Source organism: Chiloscyllium plagiosum, chromosome 35, assembly GCF_004010195.1.
Source record: "Chiloscyllium plagiosum isolate BGI_BamShark_2017 chromosome 35, ASM401019v2, whole genome shotgun sequence".
In the NCBI taxonomy this organism is placed as follows: Eukaryota; Metazoa; Chordata; class Chondrichthyes; order Orectolobiformes; family Hemiscylliidae; genus Chiloscyllium; species Chiloscyllium plagiosum.
Window position 1 is genome coordinate 15848432 of NC_057744.1, and position 22170 is coordinate 15870601.

Below are 22170 nucleotides of genomic sequence, written 5' to 3' on the forward strand. Positions count from 1 at the left end.
TTAGTCCAAGAACTCCCCACCTACGTTCGGGACACCACCCACGCCCTCCACCTCCTCCATGATTTACGCTTCCCCGGTCCCCAACGCCTTATCTTTACCATGGACATTCAGTCCCTGTACACCTCCATCCCCCATCACGAAGGACTCAAAGCCCTCCGCTTCTTCCTTTCCCGCCGTACCAACCAGTACCCTTCCACTGACACCCTCCGACTGACTGAACTGGTCCTCACCCTGAACAACTTCTCTTTCCAATCCTCCCACTTCCTCCAAAGGAATAGCCATGGGCACCCACATGGGCCCCAGCTATGCCTGCCTCTTTGTCGGATATGTGGGACAGTCCATCTTCCGCAGCTACACTGGCACCACCCCCCACCTTTTCCTCCGCTACATCGATGACTGTCTCGGCTCGTGCTCCCAGTTCCAATACCGTACAACCCAGATGGCCTCCTTCTTCAAAGACCGCAATTTCCCTCCAGACGTGGTCGACGATGCCCTCCACCGCATATCCTCAACTGACCTTACAGAGGTGGGGGGGTGTGGACCTGACGAGGGAGTCACTGAGGGAGTCGTCTTTTCGGAACGCTGATAGGGGAAGGGAGGGAAATATATCCCTGGTGGTAGGGTCCGTTTGGAGGTGGCAGAAATGACAGCGGATGATACGCTGTATATGGCGGTTGGTGGGGTGGTAGGTGAGGACCAGTGGGGTTCTATCCTGGTGGCGGTTGGAGGTGGGGGGCTCAAGGGCAGAGGAACGGGAAGTGGAGGAGATGCGGTGGAGGGCATCGTCGACCACATCTGGGAGGAAATTGCGGTCTTTGAAGAAGGAGGCCATCTGGGTTGTACGGTATTGGAACTGGTCCTCCTGGGAGCAGATGCAGGGGTGACAAAGGAATTGGGAATATGGGATGGCGTTTTTACAGGGGGCAGGGTGGGAGGAGGTGTAGTCTAGGTAGCTGTGGGAGTCGGTCGGTTTATAGTAAATGTCTATAAACCGACCGACTCCCACAGTTGTCCTTTTTAAGGTGTCTATTTTGCTTTTTCCAAGTCCTCCTCATCTCTGATCTTCACATCCAAGCTATTTGAAGTCATGTTGACTCCTGGCCTTCACAATTGATCCTAATTGAAAAGTAAATCAACAATCTGTCTGTAGGTGTTGCATGTTCAGAACACAAAGCCACAGTGCCATTGGATGCCAAACACTGTCAAAGCGACAGTGTAAATGCGCACAAAGAGTTCCAGTAACCTGTTTTAAAAAGTGCAACAATTCCTTCCACGGTCCTTGTTTTTTAAAAACCGTTCTTTTCTCCTTTTGGTCTACGATAAGGTTTAAAGAAAACTAAAAAAAAATATGTTTTTTTAAACAAGATCTAGCACTCGACTCTAATAAGCGACTCTACTCTCACCAAATTCATGCTCATTTAAAGTTATAGTTAATGACTTGAACTTTTTCCACTTTTTGCATTATTCACGCTTAATGACAGTATTATTGTGCTGCATCATAGGAAGACAGAATCCAGATCCGATGTTTGAAAAATCATTCTTTACAGATTACATTTTGGATTTCTGTGGATGTTACCACATAACTGTAGAGTTTTGGGAGAGCAATCAGTAGACTTAGGCTATCTTAAAATTGAGTGCATCTTTGGAATGCTGTAAATGTAGCTTATGTTATTTTTTGTTTTGGTTTTCATTTAACAAATATAATTATCAAATAATGCAACTTTACTGTAATATTGAGGAAAAGACATGCAAGTCTTAAGAATCAGTGCTGGGTCCACTGCTTCTTGTCATTTATATAAATGATTTGGATGTGAACATAGGAGGTATAGTTAGTAAGTTTGCAAATGACACCAAAATTGGAGGTGTAGTGGACAGTGAAGGGGTTATCTCAGAGTACAATGTTCCGATGGGCCAATGGGCTGAGGAGTGGCAGATGGAGTTTAATTTAGGTAAATGCGAGGTGCTGCATTTTGGAAAGGCAAATCAGAGCAGGACTTATACACTTATTGGTAAGGTCTTAGGGAGTGTTGCTGAACAAAGAGACCTTGGAGTGCAGGTTCATAGCTCCTTGAAAGTGGAGTCGCAGGTAGATACGATAATGAAGAAGACATTTGGTATGCTTTCCTTTATTGGACAGAGCATTGAGTATAGGAGTTGGGAGGTCATGTTGCGGTTGTATTTGACATTGGTTAGGCGACTTTTAGAATATTGTGTGCAATTCTAGTCTCCCTCCTATTGGAAGGATGCTGTGAAACTTGAAAGGATTCAGAAAAGATTTACAAAAATGTTGCCAGGGTTTGAGGATTTGAGCTATAGGGAGAGTTTGAATAGGCTAGGGCTGTTTTCCCTGGAGCATTGGAGGCTGCGGGGATGACCTTGTAGAAGTTTATAAAATCATGAGGGACCTGGATGAGGTAAATAGACAAGGTTTTTTCCCTGGATGGGGGAGTCCAGAACTAAAGAGCGTAAGTTTAGGATGAGAGGGGAAAGATTAAAAAAGGACATAAGGGGCAATTTTTTCACGCAGAGGGTAGTGCATGTGTGGAGTGAGCTGCCAAAGGAAGTGGTAGAGACTGGTACAATTGCATTTAAAAGGCAACTGGATGGTATATGAATAGGAATGGTTTAGAGTGACATGGGCAAAGTGCTGGCAAATGGGGCTAGGTTAGCTGAAGATATCTGGTCGGCATAGACAAATTGAACAGAAGGGTCTGTTTCCGCACTGTACATCTCTGTGGCTCATCTCTAATTTTTGGAAAAATACCTTACTGAGAAGAGCTGCCAACTGTGAAGGCCATGTGTAAATTGATCTTTCAAATCAAGGTGCCAAACAATGTCTTATAAGTTGATCTTATAATGGAGCCTTCTATTTTAGTTCATTGGATTTAACTATTTTTAATCATGTCTGTTGGCTAATTCGGTCACAATAGCAAATGGCATTAATTGAATCCAGCAGGAACGTGACATCTATGCTGTTTCATGCAAAACAATTTTTTGGTTGTGAAATGCATCATTTATCTATTGGAGGAGAATGAGGAAAACCTTTTTCTTCAAGTGCAGTGTAGCTTTATGCATGGTTGGTTTAACATTCACTACTGGCACTTGCTTGATGCTTTCCTCTCTTGCTCTTTCAAAAAGAAATTGAATGAAAACAGTCATTGCTGAAGTGTAGACTGGAATTGTTTCAGGATCATGCAGAAGTACTGAGATAGCTGACTACTACAACTAGGGACACTTGTAATTAGACAAAAAACTTCAGGGAAATTAAAGCCACCTCTAACTTTCTTCTCACTGCCTAAGTTTACAACAGATACACTTTTAACCATCTTTCACCATTGAATGGAATTGATATGATTTTCCAACCCAAAAGTTGATTTATATTCATGATGAAGAAACAAGTCTTTGGTTGTGGAAATCACATTATTTTCCAGTGGTCTTTTCTGGTCTCCAGTAAATTAGTATTATTTATGGAGTCAGAGAGTCATAGTGATGTACATCTCGGAAACAGACCCTTCGGTCCAACTTGTCCTTGCTGACCAGATATCCCAAACTAATGTAGTCCTATTTGCCAGCACTTGGCCCATATCCCTCTAAACCCTTCCTATTCATATATCCAATCAGATGCCATTTAAATGTTGTAATTGTAAAAGTTGTAAAACCCACCTTTGGTAATTTGAAGACAGATGTCATGTTATTCTCAAGATTAGAATTCTTCTGTAATTTGAGTTGATAGCTTAACTCTATTGATTCCTGAAAGCACACTGCACAGCTATGAAATGTTTTTAAGTGATTTTCATGTGTCAATTTTCATTGATTTCTCAATCCTGCATTTATATCACCACCTCAGACAGCATGCGATCTAGCTTGATACCTTTATAGAACACGATGAACAGTACCCATGGAAGTGCGTTTTTTTTGGAAGGGCTATTAAATCGATGTCAACCTTTTGAGATGGACATAAAACACCTTTTGATATTCTTAAGGTTGCGAGGCTGGTTCTCCTGCAGTGCTGTCCAATGTTTGTCCCTCTGATTGATTAAAACAGATTGTTGTCATTGATTTTTGATTGGCTTTAAGTGCAAATTGGCTGCCATATTTCTCTTCAACAGTGACTATACTACAAAACCGTGTCATTTGAGATGTCTTAAAGTGGAATATAGCCTGAGATAGATAAAAGTTAGTTCTTTTACTGCATTTGTAACTATTTAATGCAATTTGATTTTTGAAGTTAGTCATTGCTGCTGTTTCTGATTTTTCCTTGTAGCATTGTATCTCAAGTTGCTACCTGTGAAATTGCAAGAAAAAAATTGAATGCACTAGTAAATTTGAAGCTATAGCTAGTCAACTTTAGAAACATTTGAAGGGGAATGGTGATTCTATTCCAATTTAACAAGGATCAAAAATGTGAAATGTTGCCATTGCTATAATCCCTTGGGGTTGAGGATCAAGTAGAAATGTTTTGCACCAGATGATGCATGTCCTGGGTAATGCAGTTGTTGGATAATAGTAATAATTAATAAGGAATATGAGCATTATCTATCATTGTGTTTTGTAGCCTTCAGATTAGGTTAAATAGTCCAGGAGTCTTAGCCATATTGTTGGCTTTCTGCAGCACGATTAAACGAACAGAGAGACAGAATTCTAGCTCTAGACATCCTTGGCATAATTAACCATGTCTGAGTTTAAGAATTCTGAAATAATTCTGCTTTGGTTTCAGAAGTTTTAAAGCAGAAGTAAAATCTAACTGCCATTCAGTTTTTCTCTGTTGTTTCCTGTTTTCTTTCTGTATATGGGTATGCCTTAGAATAAAAAATGTTATAGTTTGACTGGAAGTATTATCTGTAAGTGTTCTCAATCAGGTGACTACCTTTGGCATCCTGTACAAATCTCCATTGTATAACTGAAGAAATACTGTCTATTTGTGCTGCCATAAGATAATTATGTTTCAATTTATATCTGATGTAGGCAAACCTATGATTCCTGCTGTGGAAGAAATGAATAAATAGCAGGCTGAAATTAAACTATAAGTTTCTTTTTAGTCATTTAAGCTTTATGCATATGGTCAATCAGCAAAAGTACATGAATAAGTTTCTCACTGCATATGATATTTTCAACATGCCAAAAATCTAATCCTCTTGAGTATTAGGGCTGGCATAGTGTATGGAGTACTTCTGTAGATCTTGCAGCTCATACTATCTACCATCAAAAAACTAATTAATTATCATCTTCCTTAATCGGAACCTCTGAGGAAAAAAACATTATTTTCCTCAATGTTAATAATTATCAATAAAAATCTTGACAAATCTTTAAATTCATGTATTTGGGCTTATGTTTAAATTCTGCGCACCTATTTAGTACCACTGGAACAGATCTTGCTATAAAACAACAGCATTTTCACCATGTCTAAATCTGGACCACCAGGAGGGGCCTCTCGGTTCTGCGATCAGTCAAATAAACACTAGCAGCATGGACTTTTTAAGCAAGTTTTAACAATTTATTACGACGCCGGGCATAGTGACACAGGGGTTAAGCACCTCTGTGTACTCTGGAAAAGCTGCACACAATCTTAAAACACAGACAACTTTTATAGGTCTCTTAATAAACAGAACAGCCTTAATTGCAAAATTAATCCAATAAAATGAAATGATATGACAAGTAGACATAAAACGAAGCCAATGATATTTCCTGGGAAATGACTTGTTTTGTGCTTCTTTATCTCCGGGACATCTGGTTTCCAAGGTCAATTAGGATACTTTAATAATGTCATATCTTTCTTAGTTAATTCATGCTATGAACAGGACATTGTTTGCTAATCTCTTTCAATTAGTTCAGGAATGCAGTTTTCAGCAGAGTTAGATACCATTGCTCCTAGAAGCCATTTTGTTATGTTATTTTGTAGTTAGTAAAAGCATGCATTAAATGATTGGACTGACAACAGCCTAAATCCAGATTTTAGGTCCTCATATGCAGGCTATTATTAACATACAAATTGGCCAGTTTTGAGTTGTGGATCTCCAGAACTTGCAAGTCAACATGTCTGTTTTGCACAAATCATATCTTGGAGGAGAAAGTGAGGAATGCAGATGCTGGAGATCAGCATCCAAGGAGGAGAATTGACATTTTGGCATACGCACAAAATGCCCAAAACATCAATTCTCCTGCTCCTCGGATGTTGCCTGACCTGCTGAGCTTTTCCAGCACTACACTCTCGGCACGCACCATATCTTGCCCTTAACTTCCCCACTATTTTGAAAAACTTGTTACATTTGCAAGTTTGGCTGTAAAACATCATAGAAAGTTGAATCTAGTAATTAAAACAATAAGTACCATTTTAACAGCGTTACAATTGTTATTGCAGTACCAGTGAACCTCCTCCGGCCTAGAAATTATGCAGTTTCAATTGTAGAGTCACATTCTTTCAGATAATGGATAAATTATTCTAGGAGATTTTTAAATGTCCTAGAAACCTTTAATGCAATTTTTCTTTCCCTATCATTATTTCCTTTCCTGTATTTGATTTGAAGTAATTAATCCTTTCTCTCTAATCATAAAAGAAATTGGAATAGACTATATAACCTCAACAGTCTTCTCCGTCATTCACTAAGATATGGCTGAACATCTGCATCATCTTCACCCTTGCCTGTTTTCTTGCCATTTCACGAGAGACAAGAAATCTGTACAGCTCAGCAGTGAAGCATTAACAAGATTCACAACTCTCATCTCAACCTTAGGTGATCAGATCCACATTCTGTGACTGTGGACCCCCTCTCCCAAGCACCATCACCATTACTTATTGTGTACTATGTTCTAGATTTTACTGCTGTATAAAGCTGTCTCCTGCCTAGCAAGCCCCTTCAGAATGTTGTATGTTTTGAGGAGATCATCCACTGGTTCATCTTTATCCACTCTACTAGTTGTTGCCTCAAAAGTTCAAAACACACTTATCAAAAACTATTTCCCTTTCATATTACTGTGACTCTGTTCATACACAAAATACATTCTGAAGACATCTTGATTAGATTTCAGCATTTCCCGGCAATTGATATTAGGCTAACTGTACTGTCTGTCTTTCTCAGTTCCTCCTTTCTTAACTTGGCGTATTATATTTGGTCACCTCCAATTCACGAGTATCAGTTAGTCTCTGGAGATTTTCAGTAATTAGAATCAGGGCATCAGTTATCCCTGTAGCTTACTGATATAACAAGTTGTATGACACAGTTTGTGTTATTTGGATGAAGGGGCCAAAAGTATTGATGTTGAATTTACAGATAACACAAAAATAGGTAGCAAATTATATTATGAAGAAGACTTAAGGAAGCTACAGAGTGGTATGGATAGATTAAGTGAGTGGACAAAGATCTGGCATGTTTGGTGTAATGTGGAAAATGTGAAATTGTCCATTTTATAAGAAGGTATAAAAAGGAAGCACATTATCTACATGGGGACATGAAGAGGGATCAGGCCATGAATTGCAAAATATTAGTATTCAGATATAGCCAGAAATAAGGAAAGCTATTGCTTATTTTAAGGCACATTGAGTACAAATTTAAGGACCTTTTGCTTTACATACACAAAGCATTGGTGAGACCACATCTTAAGTATCTTATATCTGAATCTGTACACTACATTATGGTTTTTACTAGTTATCTTAGATTGGATGAAAGTGTTTCATCTTTCCGCAGTACTGGTGCCAGTGTCTCAAGAATCAATGTTCCTCCTTCTCTTGTCACTGTTTGGACAAACAATTAGTTTTCTCTTTGGTGTTGAAGTCTGTGGAAATTTGTATTTAGCTTGAGTATCAGTCCAGCGATTAGTATCTGAGGTTCTGTTTATTATTTAGAGCCCAGTTTATGAAACTTCTGCAGGACTTCATTCCTAGATGACCTTTATCATTTGTTATTTACTATCTACAACCAGCCTAAGGTGTAGAGAACAATTATTCTCCAAACTATGCAGTCCCCAATAACAGTGATATTTATTTTTTACTTATTTGAATGTCTTCCTGCATCATGTGCTTTTATAACCCTCCAAAACTCATTCCTTGTATTCATTGGACAGGAATCAAAAATCTCATACTTATCAGCTATAAACAGTGACCGAGGCTTCTTCATCACTGCCTGGACCCTCCTATTAGTCTGATTCTTAATTGCATCCTTTTGTCACTTGAGCATCTCCCTTCCTAATGCAATGCAATATCGGAGTTAAAATTGCAATTCAGTAAATCTGGACTAAAGTTCATCAAGCTGTAGCTGTGGTTGTCTGTGACCATAGTGATGTCCAGAAAGTTGCACGTGTTGCATCTACATTGCACCACCTGTCCTAGCTATGTTTATCTAAAATTTTTGTTTTTACCTAATAAGTTAATAGTTAACTAATTAAACTTTATTGTTCAATTTACTTACTTTAGTTCTATAGATTATTTAGTCTATTGTGATGACACTGTGCCTTTAAGCGAGAGGTGTTTCTTGCTGTTTCTGTGATCGAGGGGTGTTTCAACAGGGCTGCTGAAATGTCTTCTTCAGACAGGCAGTTGGTAAACAGCCTTTAAGTTTTCCCCTAAGTGTTTTCTTTTAAAATTAGACAAAAGAATCTTGGTTAGGTAAGGTGTGTTACATAACAATCTAGCTTTTTTTTTAAACTTAATGTTACAGATTCTTATTTCAGAGTTTGATAGCTTTCCTTGCTTAAAAAACAAAAGCAAAGCTACAATGCTCACCAACCAATCATTTGCCTGCTGCCATGATCTATTTGCTAGATTTTTTGTTGATTGATCCTCATTCACGATGTTGTAAGCTCTGCTGCTAAAGTCCTGTTTTTGTTCTTTATTCCTCTCAAAGCTCCCAAATCCCACAATACTTCCAGCACGATGACTTCTCCAGCCCTTTTCAATAAAGACTAACATACAATTTACCTTTCTAGTTGCTTACTGTCTCTCTGCATTAACTTAGTGAATCATGTACCCAAGATTGTCTGAATACCAACATTTACTACAGCCTCAATTTTTCAAAAAACATCTGCTCTTTCCATTCTTGCAGCCATACTGGATAATTTCAGACTTCTCCAAATTAAACCCCCATCTCTCTCCTTGTTAGATCATGATTTATATCCCTTTGCAACCTCTTTCCATTCTCCGCGTAGCTTTATCTCCCATCAGCTAAACATCTTCAGGAAACTTTGATGCATTCATTGCCTTCGGTCCCCTTGTCTAAACCATTGATTTTTAATGTTAGTTCATGGGATGTGAGTATGGTTGGCAGGCTAGTGTTTATTGTCCATCCTGAGTCACCCTGCTTCCTTGATCTACTACAACTCTTTTTACGTGATCCAATGTCATTGGTTAAGAAGATACATTTTCTATCCCGCCATTTATTGAGCTTCCATACATCCTGTTGATATTTTCACACTGCTTGCAACTGAGAGAGAATATAGTGCAAAGAAAATTTAATTTTGAAGAGTTCATAAAAGAAGTCCAATAAAGTGACCATCATTGTCAAATGTAGAGATATTTCTTAATACCTCCATATTCATCATTATATATTCAAAATCAATATTAACCTCTCTTTGGTATCCCATTAGTCAAAAAGTTTCCACTATATCTACACTCTGTACCTGCCAGTTTTAACTATGCCTTGTATTCACTGACTCTGATTAATCGTTATTTGCGGACGTAGGTTCTTGTTGAAAACTCTTTAAATATCTATGAATAGAATGTCAACTGTATGAAAACCAAAATGGTAATTTCATCTACTTTGTAAGAGAACTTTGTTAACACTAGTTGTATAATGGAAAGAATAGCCACAATAAAGGCAGTCTGAACTGCCAAATGTAATTTTAATTTTCAATTCCTCCGTCTTCAATATATATAAAATAGTGTGGCAATGTAGTTCATGTTAAAGCAGTCATGCTTTTACTATCAGGTTTTGTTTTATCTGTTGGTATCACCAGTGTTTCCATTTGTGGTATCTGGTAATTATGGACAAGAATGCATTTCTTTACTACTCCAGTACTTGCTGGGCTCGCACTACGTTCAACTTGAAATGAGCTGCATTTAAAGGCATTGCTGACTGCTGCACAGAAAGCTTAATTTTCTGTTGCAGGTACAGGAAATTGTAGAGTAAGGCAAGTGTTACTAATCAGGTGCTAATTTATTCTGTCATAGAGTCATGGCTCCATTCCTGACTATTGCAATTTTTAGTGCAATGATTTTAAGTGAAGTATTGATTGGGAATGATTGTTAAAATTGGAGTTAAGCTTCATCTGACTTTCTTTAGTAGAAACACTTTTTAAGACCGTATACCTGTTCTGGTCAAGATACAATACAGTACTTCTAATGATTCAATACCTACATATAAGTAAATTATTTTTAAAAAATAAATGTAAGAATACTTAACTGAAAGAAAAATGTAACATTTTATTTTCAATGTTTCCTGTAGTGAATTCCCTATTGTAGAGCCAAGGGAGTTGTCACCTTGATCTGGGCTGGAGGGCCTATGTTCATTGGGCTCTCAACCATCTGTTGTTTGGTCTCTTGCTTGTTTCATGCAGCAGCATGGCTGCTGTCTGGTGTTTCTGGAAGAACAAAGGCATCTGTTCTTGCTGGCTGTCACTGCCGCTGGGAACTGCTTTGCCCCTGGTTAGTGGGGCCGCTCCTTGTGGCTGACAGCGTTACCTTGGCCTTCCTCCCATTCCTGCTCGCTAGTAAGGTTATGGTCATGCAGAGGCTCACTGGTATTTCCTCTTCAGTTTTCTCCCTGTGATGTGGACTGGGCTGTAGTGTTCTTGCAGTATTATGACTCGCAGGAAGCTGCTGATTTTGGCTAGCTGGGGATGCAGATGACAATGGTGCCTCTGGTGTGCATGGAATTTGACAGCTCTGTTGCATTGCTCTATTAACTGTGGGGTATTCCAGCCCCTGTCCATGTGGAGAGTGGAGCAAGTGGTGGATCTGTGGCGATCTGTTACTTGTTGAGTGGGGTTCCCTGCTGCAGATCTCTGGTAGCAACACTAGTAGCAGATCTCTGGCTGCATATTGGAAAGCTGGGAGTGGACCTCGAATCTGAGAAAAGGAAATATCTCACCAAATGGCACCAATTGGGTCAGGTAATGCAATGTTCGTAATACTATGATAAATCCCTCAATATTCAGCAAGGTTTCTAGTCTTAATAACTTAGTGATGTGAAAAATCCCTTTACATTTTGATTTTGAGGATAATTATTAACCATGTGGTTATGTAGGTGATAAGTTGTATCACCTTTTGCTCTGCCTTTTTGCTAGGTTTTGTAGCGGTAAAGCAGATTTGCATGTGGTCTAAGTTACACGAGAATGGTCCCAGGAATAAAGAACTTAACATAGGTGGAACGTTTGGGGACTCCGGTCTAAACTCTGAATTTAAAAGGATGAGGGGGGATCTAATTGAAACTTGCAGAATATTGAATGGCCTGGACAGAGTGGATGTTGGAAATATGTTTCAATTGGTAGGAGAGACTAGGGCCTGAGGGCACAGCTTTAGTGTAAAGGGAAGACCTTTCAGAATGCCACATAAGGCTGTGGAAGCCAGGTCATTCCGTATATTTAAGACTGAGATAGGTAGGTTCTTGAGTATCAAGGGTTACGGGGAGAAAGCGGAAGGCTGGGGTTGAGAAACTTAACAGCCATGAATGGTGGAGCAGACTCAATGGGCTGAATGGCCTAATTTCTGCTCCAGTGTGTTATGGTCTTATTTTGTCTGCCTGTTAGATCCAGTGGTTCGATTTTTATTTTTTAAAAGATGCGGAAATGTTTGTATTCACTGAATTCATGTTACACTGGAAAATACCAAAATTGAAGATCCTGGTTCATTTGGCTCCAAAAACTTACATTTTTGGTAAGGAACTTGATATTGAAATGCTTGGAACAGCTTAAGGTTTCTATACTTGATAATTTTCTAGCAAATTTAGTTTTATCTTTTGAACTTGCTCAATCCAGGACAAGTTTTTAAAATGTGATAAGTTTTAATTATGGTTTTAAAAAAACTCTTTGCTACTGACTCTGCAGAATTCCGGTCGCCTCACTATAGGAAGGATGTGATTACACAGAGATGGGTGCAAAAGAGCTTCACTAGGATGTTTTCTGGGCTGGAGCAATTCAGCTATAAAATCAGACTAGATAGGCTAGGATAATTTTCCACAGAGCAGAGAAGACTGAGGAGGGAACTGATTAAATTGTGCAGAGTCTGAGGGGCACAGACACAGTAAATAAGGAGTCTCTTTAATAGAGATGTCAGTAACCAGGGGGCACAGTTTTAAGGCAAGGAGCAGGTGCTTTAGAGAGAATTTGAGGAATCTTCTTTTCACTGAAAAGTGGTAGAAGCAAGAATCGTCAGGATATTTTAAAAACTTTATTTAAAGGAGCAGTTGAAACACCATAACACCATGGCTATAGGTCAAGTGCTAGAAAATGAGGTTAGAATAGGTGGATGTTTGATGACTAACGTGGATATGATGGACTGTAAAGTATTTGAATCTGTTACTGTATGAAAATTAAATTTTATAATGTAACATCTACTTTATTCATATTTTAATTCTTATCAGGAGTTTTAACAAAATATTTTCAAAAACATTTTAATCTGTTTCTTAAACTTTTTCTTTCTCTCTTGATTCGGCATTGAACCAAATTATCTACTTTACACTTTCTGGTTCAAACCATGGATACCTTGGTTAGGATTGTTCAGTTTAGTCCTGAAGCTACACAATTGCTTTCTCTGTTTGCACAGGTTACTTTGCAGCAATGGATTTGTAATCACTGCAAGCTTCATTGCAAAACTCTGTAGAATGTCTGCATAATTGCAATAGAGTCATAAGCACTGAAATGCTTATAACTTCGGTTCAAATTGCCTATGCCGACCAAGTTTCATAAACCAAACTTGTCCCACGCTTGCATTTGACCCATATCCATCTGAACCTTTCCTATTCATTTATGTACCAAATATCTTTTTAATGTTGTAAATATACCTGCACTTACCACTTCGTTGCAGTTCATTCCACATGCAAACCACCTTGAGTGTAAAAAAAAGTTGCCCCTCAAGTCCCTTAAATCTTTCTCCTACCATCTTAAAAATATGCCCCCTAGTTTTGAACTGCCCTGCCCTAGGTAAAAGATCTTTGCTATTCACTTTATCTATGCCCTCATGATGTTATAAACCTTTGTAAGGTCACCCCTTAACCTCATCCATTCCAGTGAAAAAAGTCCCAGCCTGTCTAGCCCTTCCTTGTAACTCAAACCCTCCAGCCTTGGCAACATTCTTTTCTGAGCCCTCTCCAATTTAATAATTTCTTTCCAAGAGCTGGGCAACCAGAACTGTACACAGTGCTTCAAGAGTGACCTCACCAATGTCCTGTACAACCTGAACATGATGTCCCAACTCCTATCCTGAGTGGCCTGAGCAATGAAAGCAAGCATGCTGAACGCAACTTTAACCACTTTGTTGACCTGTGACACAACTTTCAAAGAACCAAGTACCCGAACCCTTAGGTGAGATGTGTAATCTACCTAAATTAAACAGAAATGGTGACCTTGCTTTGGCTCTATGTCACATCAACAGTTGGCCTATATATAAAGCACTGTGAAATGGGGCACAAGAAAGGACAACTTTAGCATAATCTTCTGTTTAATTTTTTTATCCCTTCCACAAATTTATAAATACAAAATTGATGCAAGGAGCTGAGCTCCATTACTGGCAAAGGGGCAGTATTAAATTGCTGTTCTCCATTTTCTAACATTGCTTTCATAACTCTAATGCCAAACATATTTGAAATCAAGTCCATTAGTAATATTGTAGTTGGTACTGTACAATTGCTGTTGATCTCAAAATCTGAGCCTTTATCTAGATTCAATTTCCCTATTCCTTATCATTTTTGAATGTCTGAATAACATTTCTGAGTCTATTCTTGTTTGGAATTAGCTCCTAAATCTCCTTTCATGACTTCGATGTCTCTGATAGGCATTTCTTTTCTGCATTGCCTCCAATGTCTGAGTACCTTTTTCTGGACTTTGTACAGAAAGCATTTTATGTAATGAGGTTTGGCTGTATTCATGAAGCCTTGTTCACATCTGTTACTTCCTGGATTTGAATTCTGTAGATTCAACATAAATTATATATATTCATGTGAAATAGGTATTGCTGTCATTTACTGTTTGTTCCTGATTATCTTTTATTGACAGTCCAGCAGTTTGTTCACCACTTTTAATGATGCCGTTTTGTTTTACATTCTCAGACTGCTAAGTCTCATTCTCTGGATAATTAGTCTAGAAGCATCATTATTACACTCCTGAACATTGTATAATTGTTTTTTAATATTTTCAAAAACATTTTTAATCTGTTTCTTAAACATCTTTTTAATATCAAATTTGGGATTTGAATGAGTCATTAAATGTGTGAACTCCAGAATAAAGTAGAATTTTCAAAGACTTAGATTTTATGTATTTTTCTGCTATTAGTTAATAGTTTGTTGACATTTTTCTTATGTAAGGTAAAAGTAATGTTGCAGGCCTTCTCGTTGCACAGAGGTCAAGTCCCTACCTCTGGACCAGGAGGCCCTAGTTCAAATCCCACCTGCTCCAGTGGTGTGTAATAATATCTTTGAACAGGTTGATCAGAAAAATAGAAGATATATTGCCAAGTAGGAATTGTATTTGTTTTGATTTCGCCATACGAGTTCAATTGAGTCAGTCTTGCATAGAGTTGGTCACCCAGACATATACTGGACAGTCCTGGTTTTGAAGCTGTCCATATTTACTTGATTTCAAACATCTTAATACATTTTGATTTAAGATGTATGTTTTTGTTCCATGGATTAACAAAAGTTTTATAATAGTCATAGAATCATATGCATATTTGTTGTTTTTGACCTGTATTTTTAGATATCCTGATCTAAGTACGCCTGCTAGGTATGAAATTGAGGTAAATTGTGTTTTAAGGTTGGATTGTTATTCCATATCCATTTTAATATATTAAAATTATTTGTTTTCCAGTGACTTCATTGTGCCAGACTACCTGAAACAGGAGCAAGAGGAGGCCCTGGGTCAGTATGATATTGGAGACAATGGTTTTGATAACAACTCAGCAGTGCAAATGCCAGTTATTTCACAAGTGTCGTCCACACAGAACTGTGACACTGGATTCCCACTCGGACACTTGGCTGGACTTATGAACAAGGATGATGAAATAATGGAAGAGCAGAAGACAAATGGCTCAGATGTAAATGGAATCCTTAGTGCAAGAGAAGATCTACATAAGAGAGGTTCTCCAGAGGAAGGACCACATATCCTTTACAATTAAATTAGCCCTCATAGTTAAACTTCAATTCTTTGGAGAAAGTGCCTGGACCTGGATCAAATGATTCTTGGAGCTTTTCTTCCAGACTCTGAACTATTACTTAAAATAGGTCAAAATTGTATTATTTGATCATCAAAGGTTTCAGACATGTCAATGGGCCTTCACTTATTTAAAGCACATTAAACCACACGTTCTTAATTCACACAGCAGGCCTCGACCTTGGAAGAAGCAGTGGTATAGCTCTTGAACAATTTACAGCAAGCAGCACCTTTTAAAGATGTTTTACATTGTACTTTCATAAAGCTGCCAAGTCATATCGGCATCAAGGGACACGTACTAGGATCAAAGTTTGAAATGCTGCATTGGTGGAAAGGAAAAACTCATCTGATTTTTACCTGCATCAAGTCACTGGAAACATAACAAGTATTTAAATACTACATAAATATTATCTGTCTAAACCAATTTTGACAGATATGTTAAATACTCTTTTTTAAAAAAATCAAATGATATTCACAGGGTATGAAAATTCAAAATATTCCATCAATAAGTGGATTTTTTCCAGCAAAAAATACATTTGTACAATAATACAAACCTTTTTAATCAATAAGAATTTGAAGTTGGCATTTTGAATACAAATGCTAGTCTGGCTATCTATTCCTGAATAGTCGCTGCTTTTAATGCACTCCAAATTGTGCCATATACCTATCTGCACAATCAGATGGTTTTTGGTTACTTGTTCAAAGTACCACCTAATGATGGGAGTAGCGGAAGGGAAGAGTTGCTGAAAAGCCATGAACATCTTTCAGTCAGCCACCTGGCCTTTTGAAGAGTCATTTGACCGTTACATTCCTGACTGAAAATTAATGTTCCAGTTGCTGTTTTTCCAGTTCAGGAAAGTAAAAAAGATTTTGTTCAGCATAACAGTGATAAAATTCATGTCTTTTGAGAGGAAAATTATGATAAATTAGTTTCCTGGCCAACTGGGTGAGGAACCTTGAGGGATCCATCAAGATTCGGTTCCAAGGCCATTAAATATTTGGCTCTGACCTAGTGCCACCAAAGTGTGACTTTTTTTACACCTATGTAATTTAAAACTGGAAATATTCAGATGTTTTCCAGTGCATATTTTACTATAAATCTGAACTAATGGTGAATGCATATTCCCTTCAGAAGTGTTTAGCTACTTTTTAGTCTCTTGTAACTTGTGGATGTGCGTTAACATTGACACCACAGTTGGTGGCACGTTAGTGAAGAGTATTTTCAGGGAGCTTGTTTGCCTTGGCTGTTGTTGAATCAGTGGTTTATTGCAAACTTTTCTAAAACTGAAGTTTTTTGTGCTAACAGATAGCTGGTTTTAAGCTTAAATGTTCAAACTTAGATTTCTACAGCTGTTAAAGATTTTTTTAAACAATCTACACAATTTGCTGTTTTGTGACGTGTTCACCTTTTTGAAGGTGTAAATTACAATTGTTGATTCATTTGTTAATATGTGCATAGGATCTTGTAATATTTTGACAATCTGAAAGCATGCTGTGATTGATTAAAGCATGTGTGTTTTTCTTTATTTTTTAGTAACTTCTGTAGTCTTGTTATTGAAAATATTTAGGAAGTAGCAGTCCTGAGAGTAAAGCACAGATAACGATGATTGTTTGGGTTGTGTTCAAATAAATATATTCAGTTATATGTTAACCTTACCAGCAATACTGAAAAATTCCTGTCTGGGTAGCCAGAGTACCTTGTAGAGAAGTAGAAGCTGAAGGTTTACTGGAAACAGATGGAAAACCCTCTTCATGTTAATTTTGTATGTGAGGAGTATAACTAAATGTAACACTAACCATACATAGAATTGGGTGTTTATCATAAAGATGTTTGACAATCCAACTTTGTCAGGTCAGTCATGTGGTGGTAAGGATTCTGTATTCCCTCAGTCATGTTGCCTTCCATTCTGCGAGTGTAGTAGTTTCTATGACTATCAAACTGTTCAACATCCAAAAAAAAGTTCGCTGATTAGTTGCAGAGATTTTTTTTGATTAAAATCTTTGGTGTTCTTAAACATTATAACCGAAGATGTTTTAAGTAAGTCCAAAAACACTACCTTGCTGTTTTAGTTTAATTTTAGCCTATTTGTCACATGAATCAAACCTTGGAGCTTATATTGTTTATCTTTAAAACATATGTATGTTAATTATAGAATGGGTTGTACTGCAGTGACTATCTTATTGTAAACATCTGAGTAACCAGCATTGCAGCTCTCATGATTAATTTTATTGTAACTTCAAAATATAAATAATCCTACATATCACATTTATATTGGGTTTTTTTCAGTCCAGTCTTTCAGCAGTCAAGGTATATATCCTTTTATTCATTATAAGTGAAAGGTACAGCCAGGATAATTTTGTCATTTCTGTGCATTGTGCAAAAGTTTTTGATAAGTACTGAAACAATAGTTGCAATTACATACAAAAAAACACTTTTACCAGTCAACACAAGGGAAGTGGATGCCTAAGCGGGAAGATTTTAGCAACAGTGGGTGTTTTACAAAAATACCTTGTTGCTTATCTTATTACATTTATTAATGTATCATGTTTTAATTGTTTTCCATTACTAAAAGGTTCTAGCGTACCAGAGGGGGTGAATGGTAATCAACCATTCATGATGATCGCTATTCTAAACTAAAAGAAATTTGTAGGTACAGTCAGTGATACTACAGTAATTGTCCAGTTTGTTTACATGGGCATGATTAAAATTAAAACATTTGTGTATCTGTAGTAGTAGATGCTGAAGTAGTTTCTTTTTAATTGCATTTATATACTTTGCATTCTTGGAAAGCCCAGCACTTTGTCACTCTACATTTTGGTGATCTTAAACTCATATTCCCATCACTGCCATAAACTGTTTCAAGGACATTAATAAAGCTGAGCCTACAGTGTCCCTGTTGTGGTCACCTACTTGTATATACTGTATAGTCTAATGATTTGGAAATATTGCTAACATGTTGAGCAAGGATTCGGATGGAATTTTTGATAGTATGATTGTCAGTAAATTGGATATTTTTTGGCTTGAAAACCTGTTTTTTGTCAGCTTGACTCCATGACAGGCTAGTATTTTAAATCATAGCCAACATTGATTTTTTTTTAAAAGTCCAGTTTTAATTTGTTTGAATGATAAATGTAAGAAGCTTTCTGTTCTGGCTATGGTTTCACTATATTCATCCTGTTATGGGGTGGGCCTATATGTGTGTGCGTGTGTGTATATAGGGAAAAGTTCACATATTCTATTTTCATGCTCATATGGTCACAAGAGGCAAGTAGCACTGTATAAAGTTTGATAAAATAATACTGCAGTTGATAATCTGTGTGGAAATTATAAATAAAACTCTTTACCATTATATACTGCATACTGTGGTGTGCATGTTTTTGTCAAAATAAAAATATTCTTTTCACAGTCAAACACTTTTTAAAAAAAAACTTCGGTCTATTATATTTATATTGAAACTGTGTAACTGTAGAAAACCAAGTCGGTGTAACTGTTTTTAACAACTAACCCAAATAAAGTGAAGGCCAAACTTATGGCATTTAGATGTTTCCTATATTATTGTGCAATAAACAAAAGAATTATTTTCCAGTGTATATTTTTCCCTAAATTCATTCACTTTAATTCTTTTAAACTGTAATCCAGTTCTTGCGTGAAATTGACCTGCAAGCGCTTAAAGAACTGTTCATGATGGTTTATTTTCATATCCAGTGATTATCTTAGCAAGTTATTTAGTGCCATTTTGGATTCTCTATTCATAATTCTGTAGTTCTTAATTGTGAAGATATTATCCACTATCACAGCTTCTGATTTATGTCTGCTATTGAATGCCTGATAAATCTCACTGCAAAAGAGAAATCTAAAATTTTAATCGTTAATCAAAACAAAATGAATCTTAAACATGACAAGGATTTTATGAATTAAGGGGCTTATCAAATTACTTCTGATTTTTGATATACAAGTATTTTATGATTAAACAGCATGTTTTAATGAGGACAGAAAAACAATGCTGGAAATCTGAAATCAATGTTGAAAATGTTCAGATCAGTTAACATTTGTGGAGGGAAAGAAAAATAACATTTCAGGCCAATTAACGGTCCAGGTGGTGAGATTTAATCCATTAATGACAGTTTGCTAATGGCAATGGCAATTCCATAGTTTAGTTAACCAATTGTACTCAGCAGAGAACAAAAACTGCTTAAAATCGCAGCAGATCAGGCATCATCTGTCGGGAGAGAGCAACTTAACGTTTTGAGTCTGAAGAACAGTTACCTAAACATTAGCTTACTCTCTCTCCATGGATGCTGCCTGACCCACTGTGATTTCCAGCTGTTTTACTTGCAGTAATTTGCTCCTGTACTATGAAGAGATTCTGTGTGGAATGAGATATTTATAGAGTAATAAATCTACAGCACAGGAAAAAGTCCTTCAGCCCACTGTGTCAGCATTGGTCAGAAGAGTCATTCAAAAAGTGACTTTGGTTTGAGATCACGATGCCATAACATGAAGAAATGGCTCCATGATTTTCTGTTTTTGAGACCTTGGTGTCACCTATTTACAATTGACCAGAGGCCCTCTAATTAAGTTTCATATCGGTATTCACCAAAAGGCTGATTCTCTGACCTTTATAAACATTGGCAAATGCCTTCCTCACACTATTGAGGCTGCACTTCTGGTTCAGGGGACATGTTTATTGACACTGTCTTTAGTGAAGTGGAGAAGTCAAGATACATTGTGCCTTGTGCAGGTAGGAAAAATGCCAGTTTTCCAGACATCAGCCTATTTGTTACTTATTCCAGCACTATTGAATGAAGCCTCAGTTGTATGATATTTGAAGCTAAACCTTAATCATAACCACTAGATACTTTTTTTAATGGGGAAATATGAGAAAGTATACTTGTAGCTAAGTTGTGTCATTCATCAAAATCTATGCAACCTTTATGGGAGCTATCTGGCAACTAAGGAAGCCCAAAGAGCAATACAGTCCAGAAACAGGCCCTTTGATCTTCCAAGCCTGTGCTGACAAATTTTGCCCTTTCATATTAAAACTAAAGAAGGCCCAGTTTTTTAATGATTTATCAGCATTACAGGCATTATGATATATCAGTTCTGCATCATTCCCGTTTTCACTCCCTGCATGTACATAATCTTTATGGAGGAAATAAGACACAGGATGCCTTTCCTGACATGATACCTGAATTTTAATAAATGCACTTGTTTACAGAACTCAGGAGTGACTTGTCAATAAATGCACTGTGACTAACCTCACACCAAAACAAGCGCCAAATTTTGAAGCAACAGGTACAATCAACTTTGAAATGTTTACATTTGATAGGCCTGGTTTCAAGAAACAAATCAATTGAAATACCTCAATGATTCAACTGAAGTCAAATGCTGAGCAATTCAGCTCAGGATGGTCTCCAGTTCTAGACTGTGTGATGATGCTGTCACTTTAAAAAAGGTTATTTTGACCTTTTTTGTTCGAGAGATCGTAAAGGCAGAGGTGCCAAAATATCTACTTGAACAATAGCAGGGGAGTGGCCAGTTCTTCTAGTACAGGTTTATTCTAGGTTTGTTTAGTTGTAACAGGGAAAGCTTCCAAGGTTCATTTGGTTCCTGACTGATGTTCTTCTGAAATCTCTCCTGCCTGTAAGAACCTGTCTTTGAATTGACCTTTTGCCAAAGGGTATGTTTATAGGATGTTAGAGGAATTGGAACCGCTCTTTAGTTAAGTTGCTGTTTTGGGTCAGTTAAGTTTTCCAATAGTTATGTTATTCTAAATTCTGTTTTCTTTTGCTCGTGTTTAAATGTAGTGTTTAAAGAAACTGTTTTGCTTAAAACCAAGTGGTTTGGCCAGCTGCATCACACCTGGAATATCCATTTCATATCAAGTCAGGGTCTGTACTACCTTCTTAAAATATTTTGAGGGGGTCTGGCCTGGTCCATACAGACCAGGGGCTCTTGTCAGGATTATTTCTTAAGTTCCAATTTGGGATTAGGGTTGTTGGACTCAATGTGGCAAGTGGTAGATGTTAGTGTCTTTTGGTCTGGGTGTTGAGTTTGGTTCTTATAAACATTGCTTGGTAAAGTAATAGCTCTTTCAGTCACTATAAGAATTTTCTGGGGGGTGGAAGAAATGACTTTGGGAGTTTTACAAAAGGTGAGCAAAACAAAGCTGTTGGAATTGGCAGACAACCTGGAATTAGGTTTGCCTTCACCTGTGAGGAAAGGAGAGATCATTTCAGCAATAACTCTGCATTTAAATTTGATGGAAACATCTTCAGAATTTATGGAAATGGCTAGAATTCAATTACAGATGAGGCAGTTTAAACGTGAAAAGGAAATGAAACCATTTGAATTACCGTTACCAGCAGAGGAAAGAAAATGAATCGCTCTAGCAGAACACAGAGCAAAAGAATGATTTGCTTTAGCAGAACAAAAAGAAAATGAAAGGAAGGCCCAAGCAGAAGAAAGGGAGAGAGAGAAAGAGTTTGAACTTCAGAAATTGGCGCTCTGGCAGGAAAGTCGGCTTTAAAGGTTAGACGTGAAGGTAGAAGGTAGACTTGGGTAGGCTCATCTTCACTATCTTAGCCAAAGGGCTGATGGGGGATCTGTTTAAATATGCCCAAGCATTGCCTAAATTTGATGAGAAGAATGTAGAAGCCTTTTTTTTTTAGCTCATTTGAGAACATGGCTAAACAAATGCAGTGGCCAGTGACCGTATGGGTTTTGTTGATCCAAAAAAAGCTGGTCGGTAGAGCTAGTGAGGTATTTACATCGCTATCAGAGGATGTATCTGGGGAGTATGAGGAAGTAAAGAAATA

At 37.5% G+C, this 22170-nt stretch overlaps 1 protein-coding gene across 5 annotated transcripts in view; it reads left to right on the forward strand.

Annotated features, from left to right (window-relative positions):
• Positions 1 to 18887, forward strand: part of LOC122540670 (zinc finger and BTB domain-containing protein 44-like) — a 49550-nt gene extending 30663 nt beyond the window's left edge. For all 5 annotated transcript variants that reach the window (XM_043676714.1, XM_043676712.1, XM_043676713.1 and 2 more), the window contains one exon: positions 15010 to 18887. In XM_043676714.1, coding sequence (XP_043532649.1) covers positions 15010 to 15316 — 307 coding nt within the window. In that variant the 3' untranslated portion in view covers positions 15317 to 18887. The remainder of the gene's footprint in view (positions 1 to 15009) is intronic.
• Positions 18888 to 22170: the final 3283 nt, after the last annotated feature.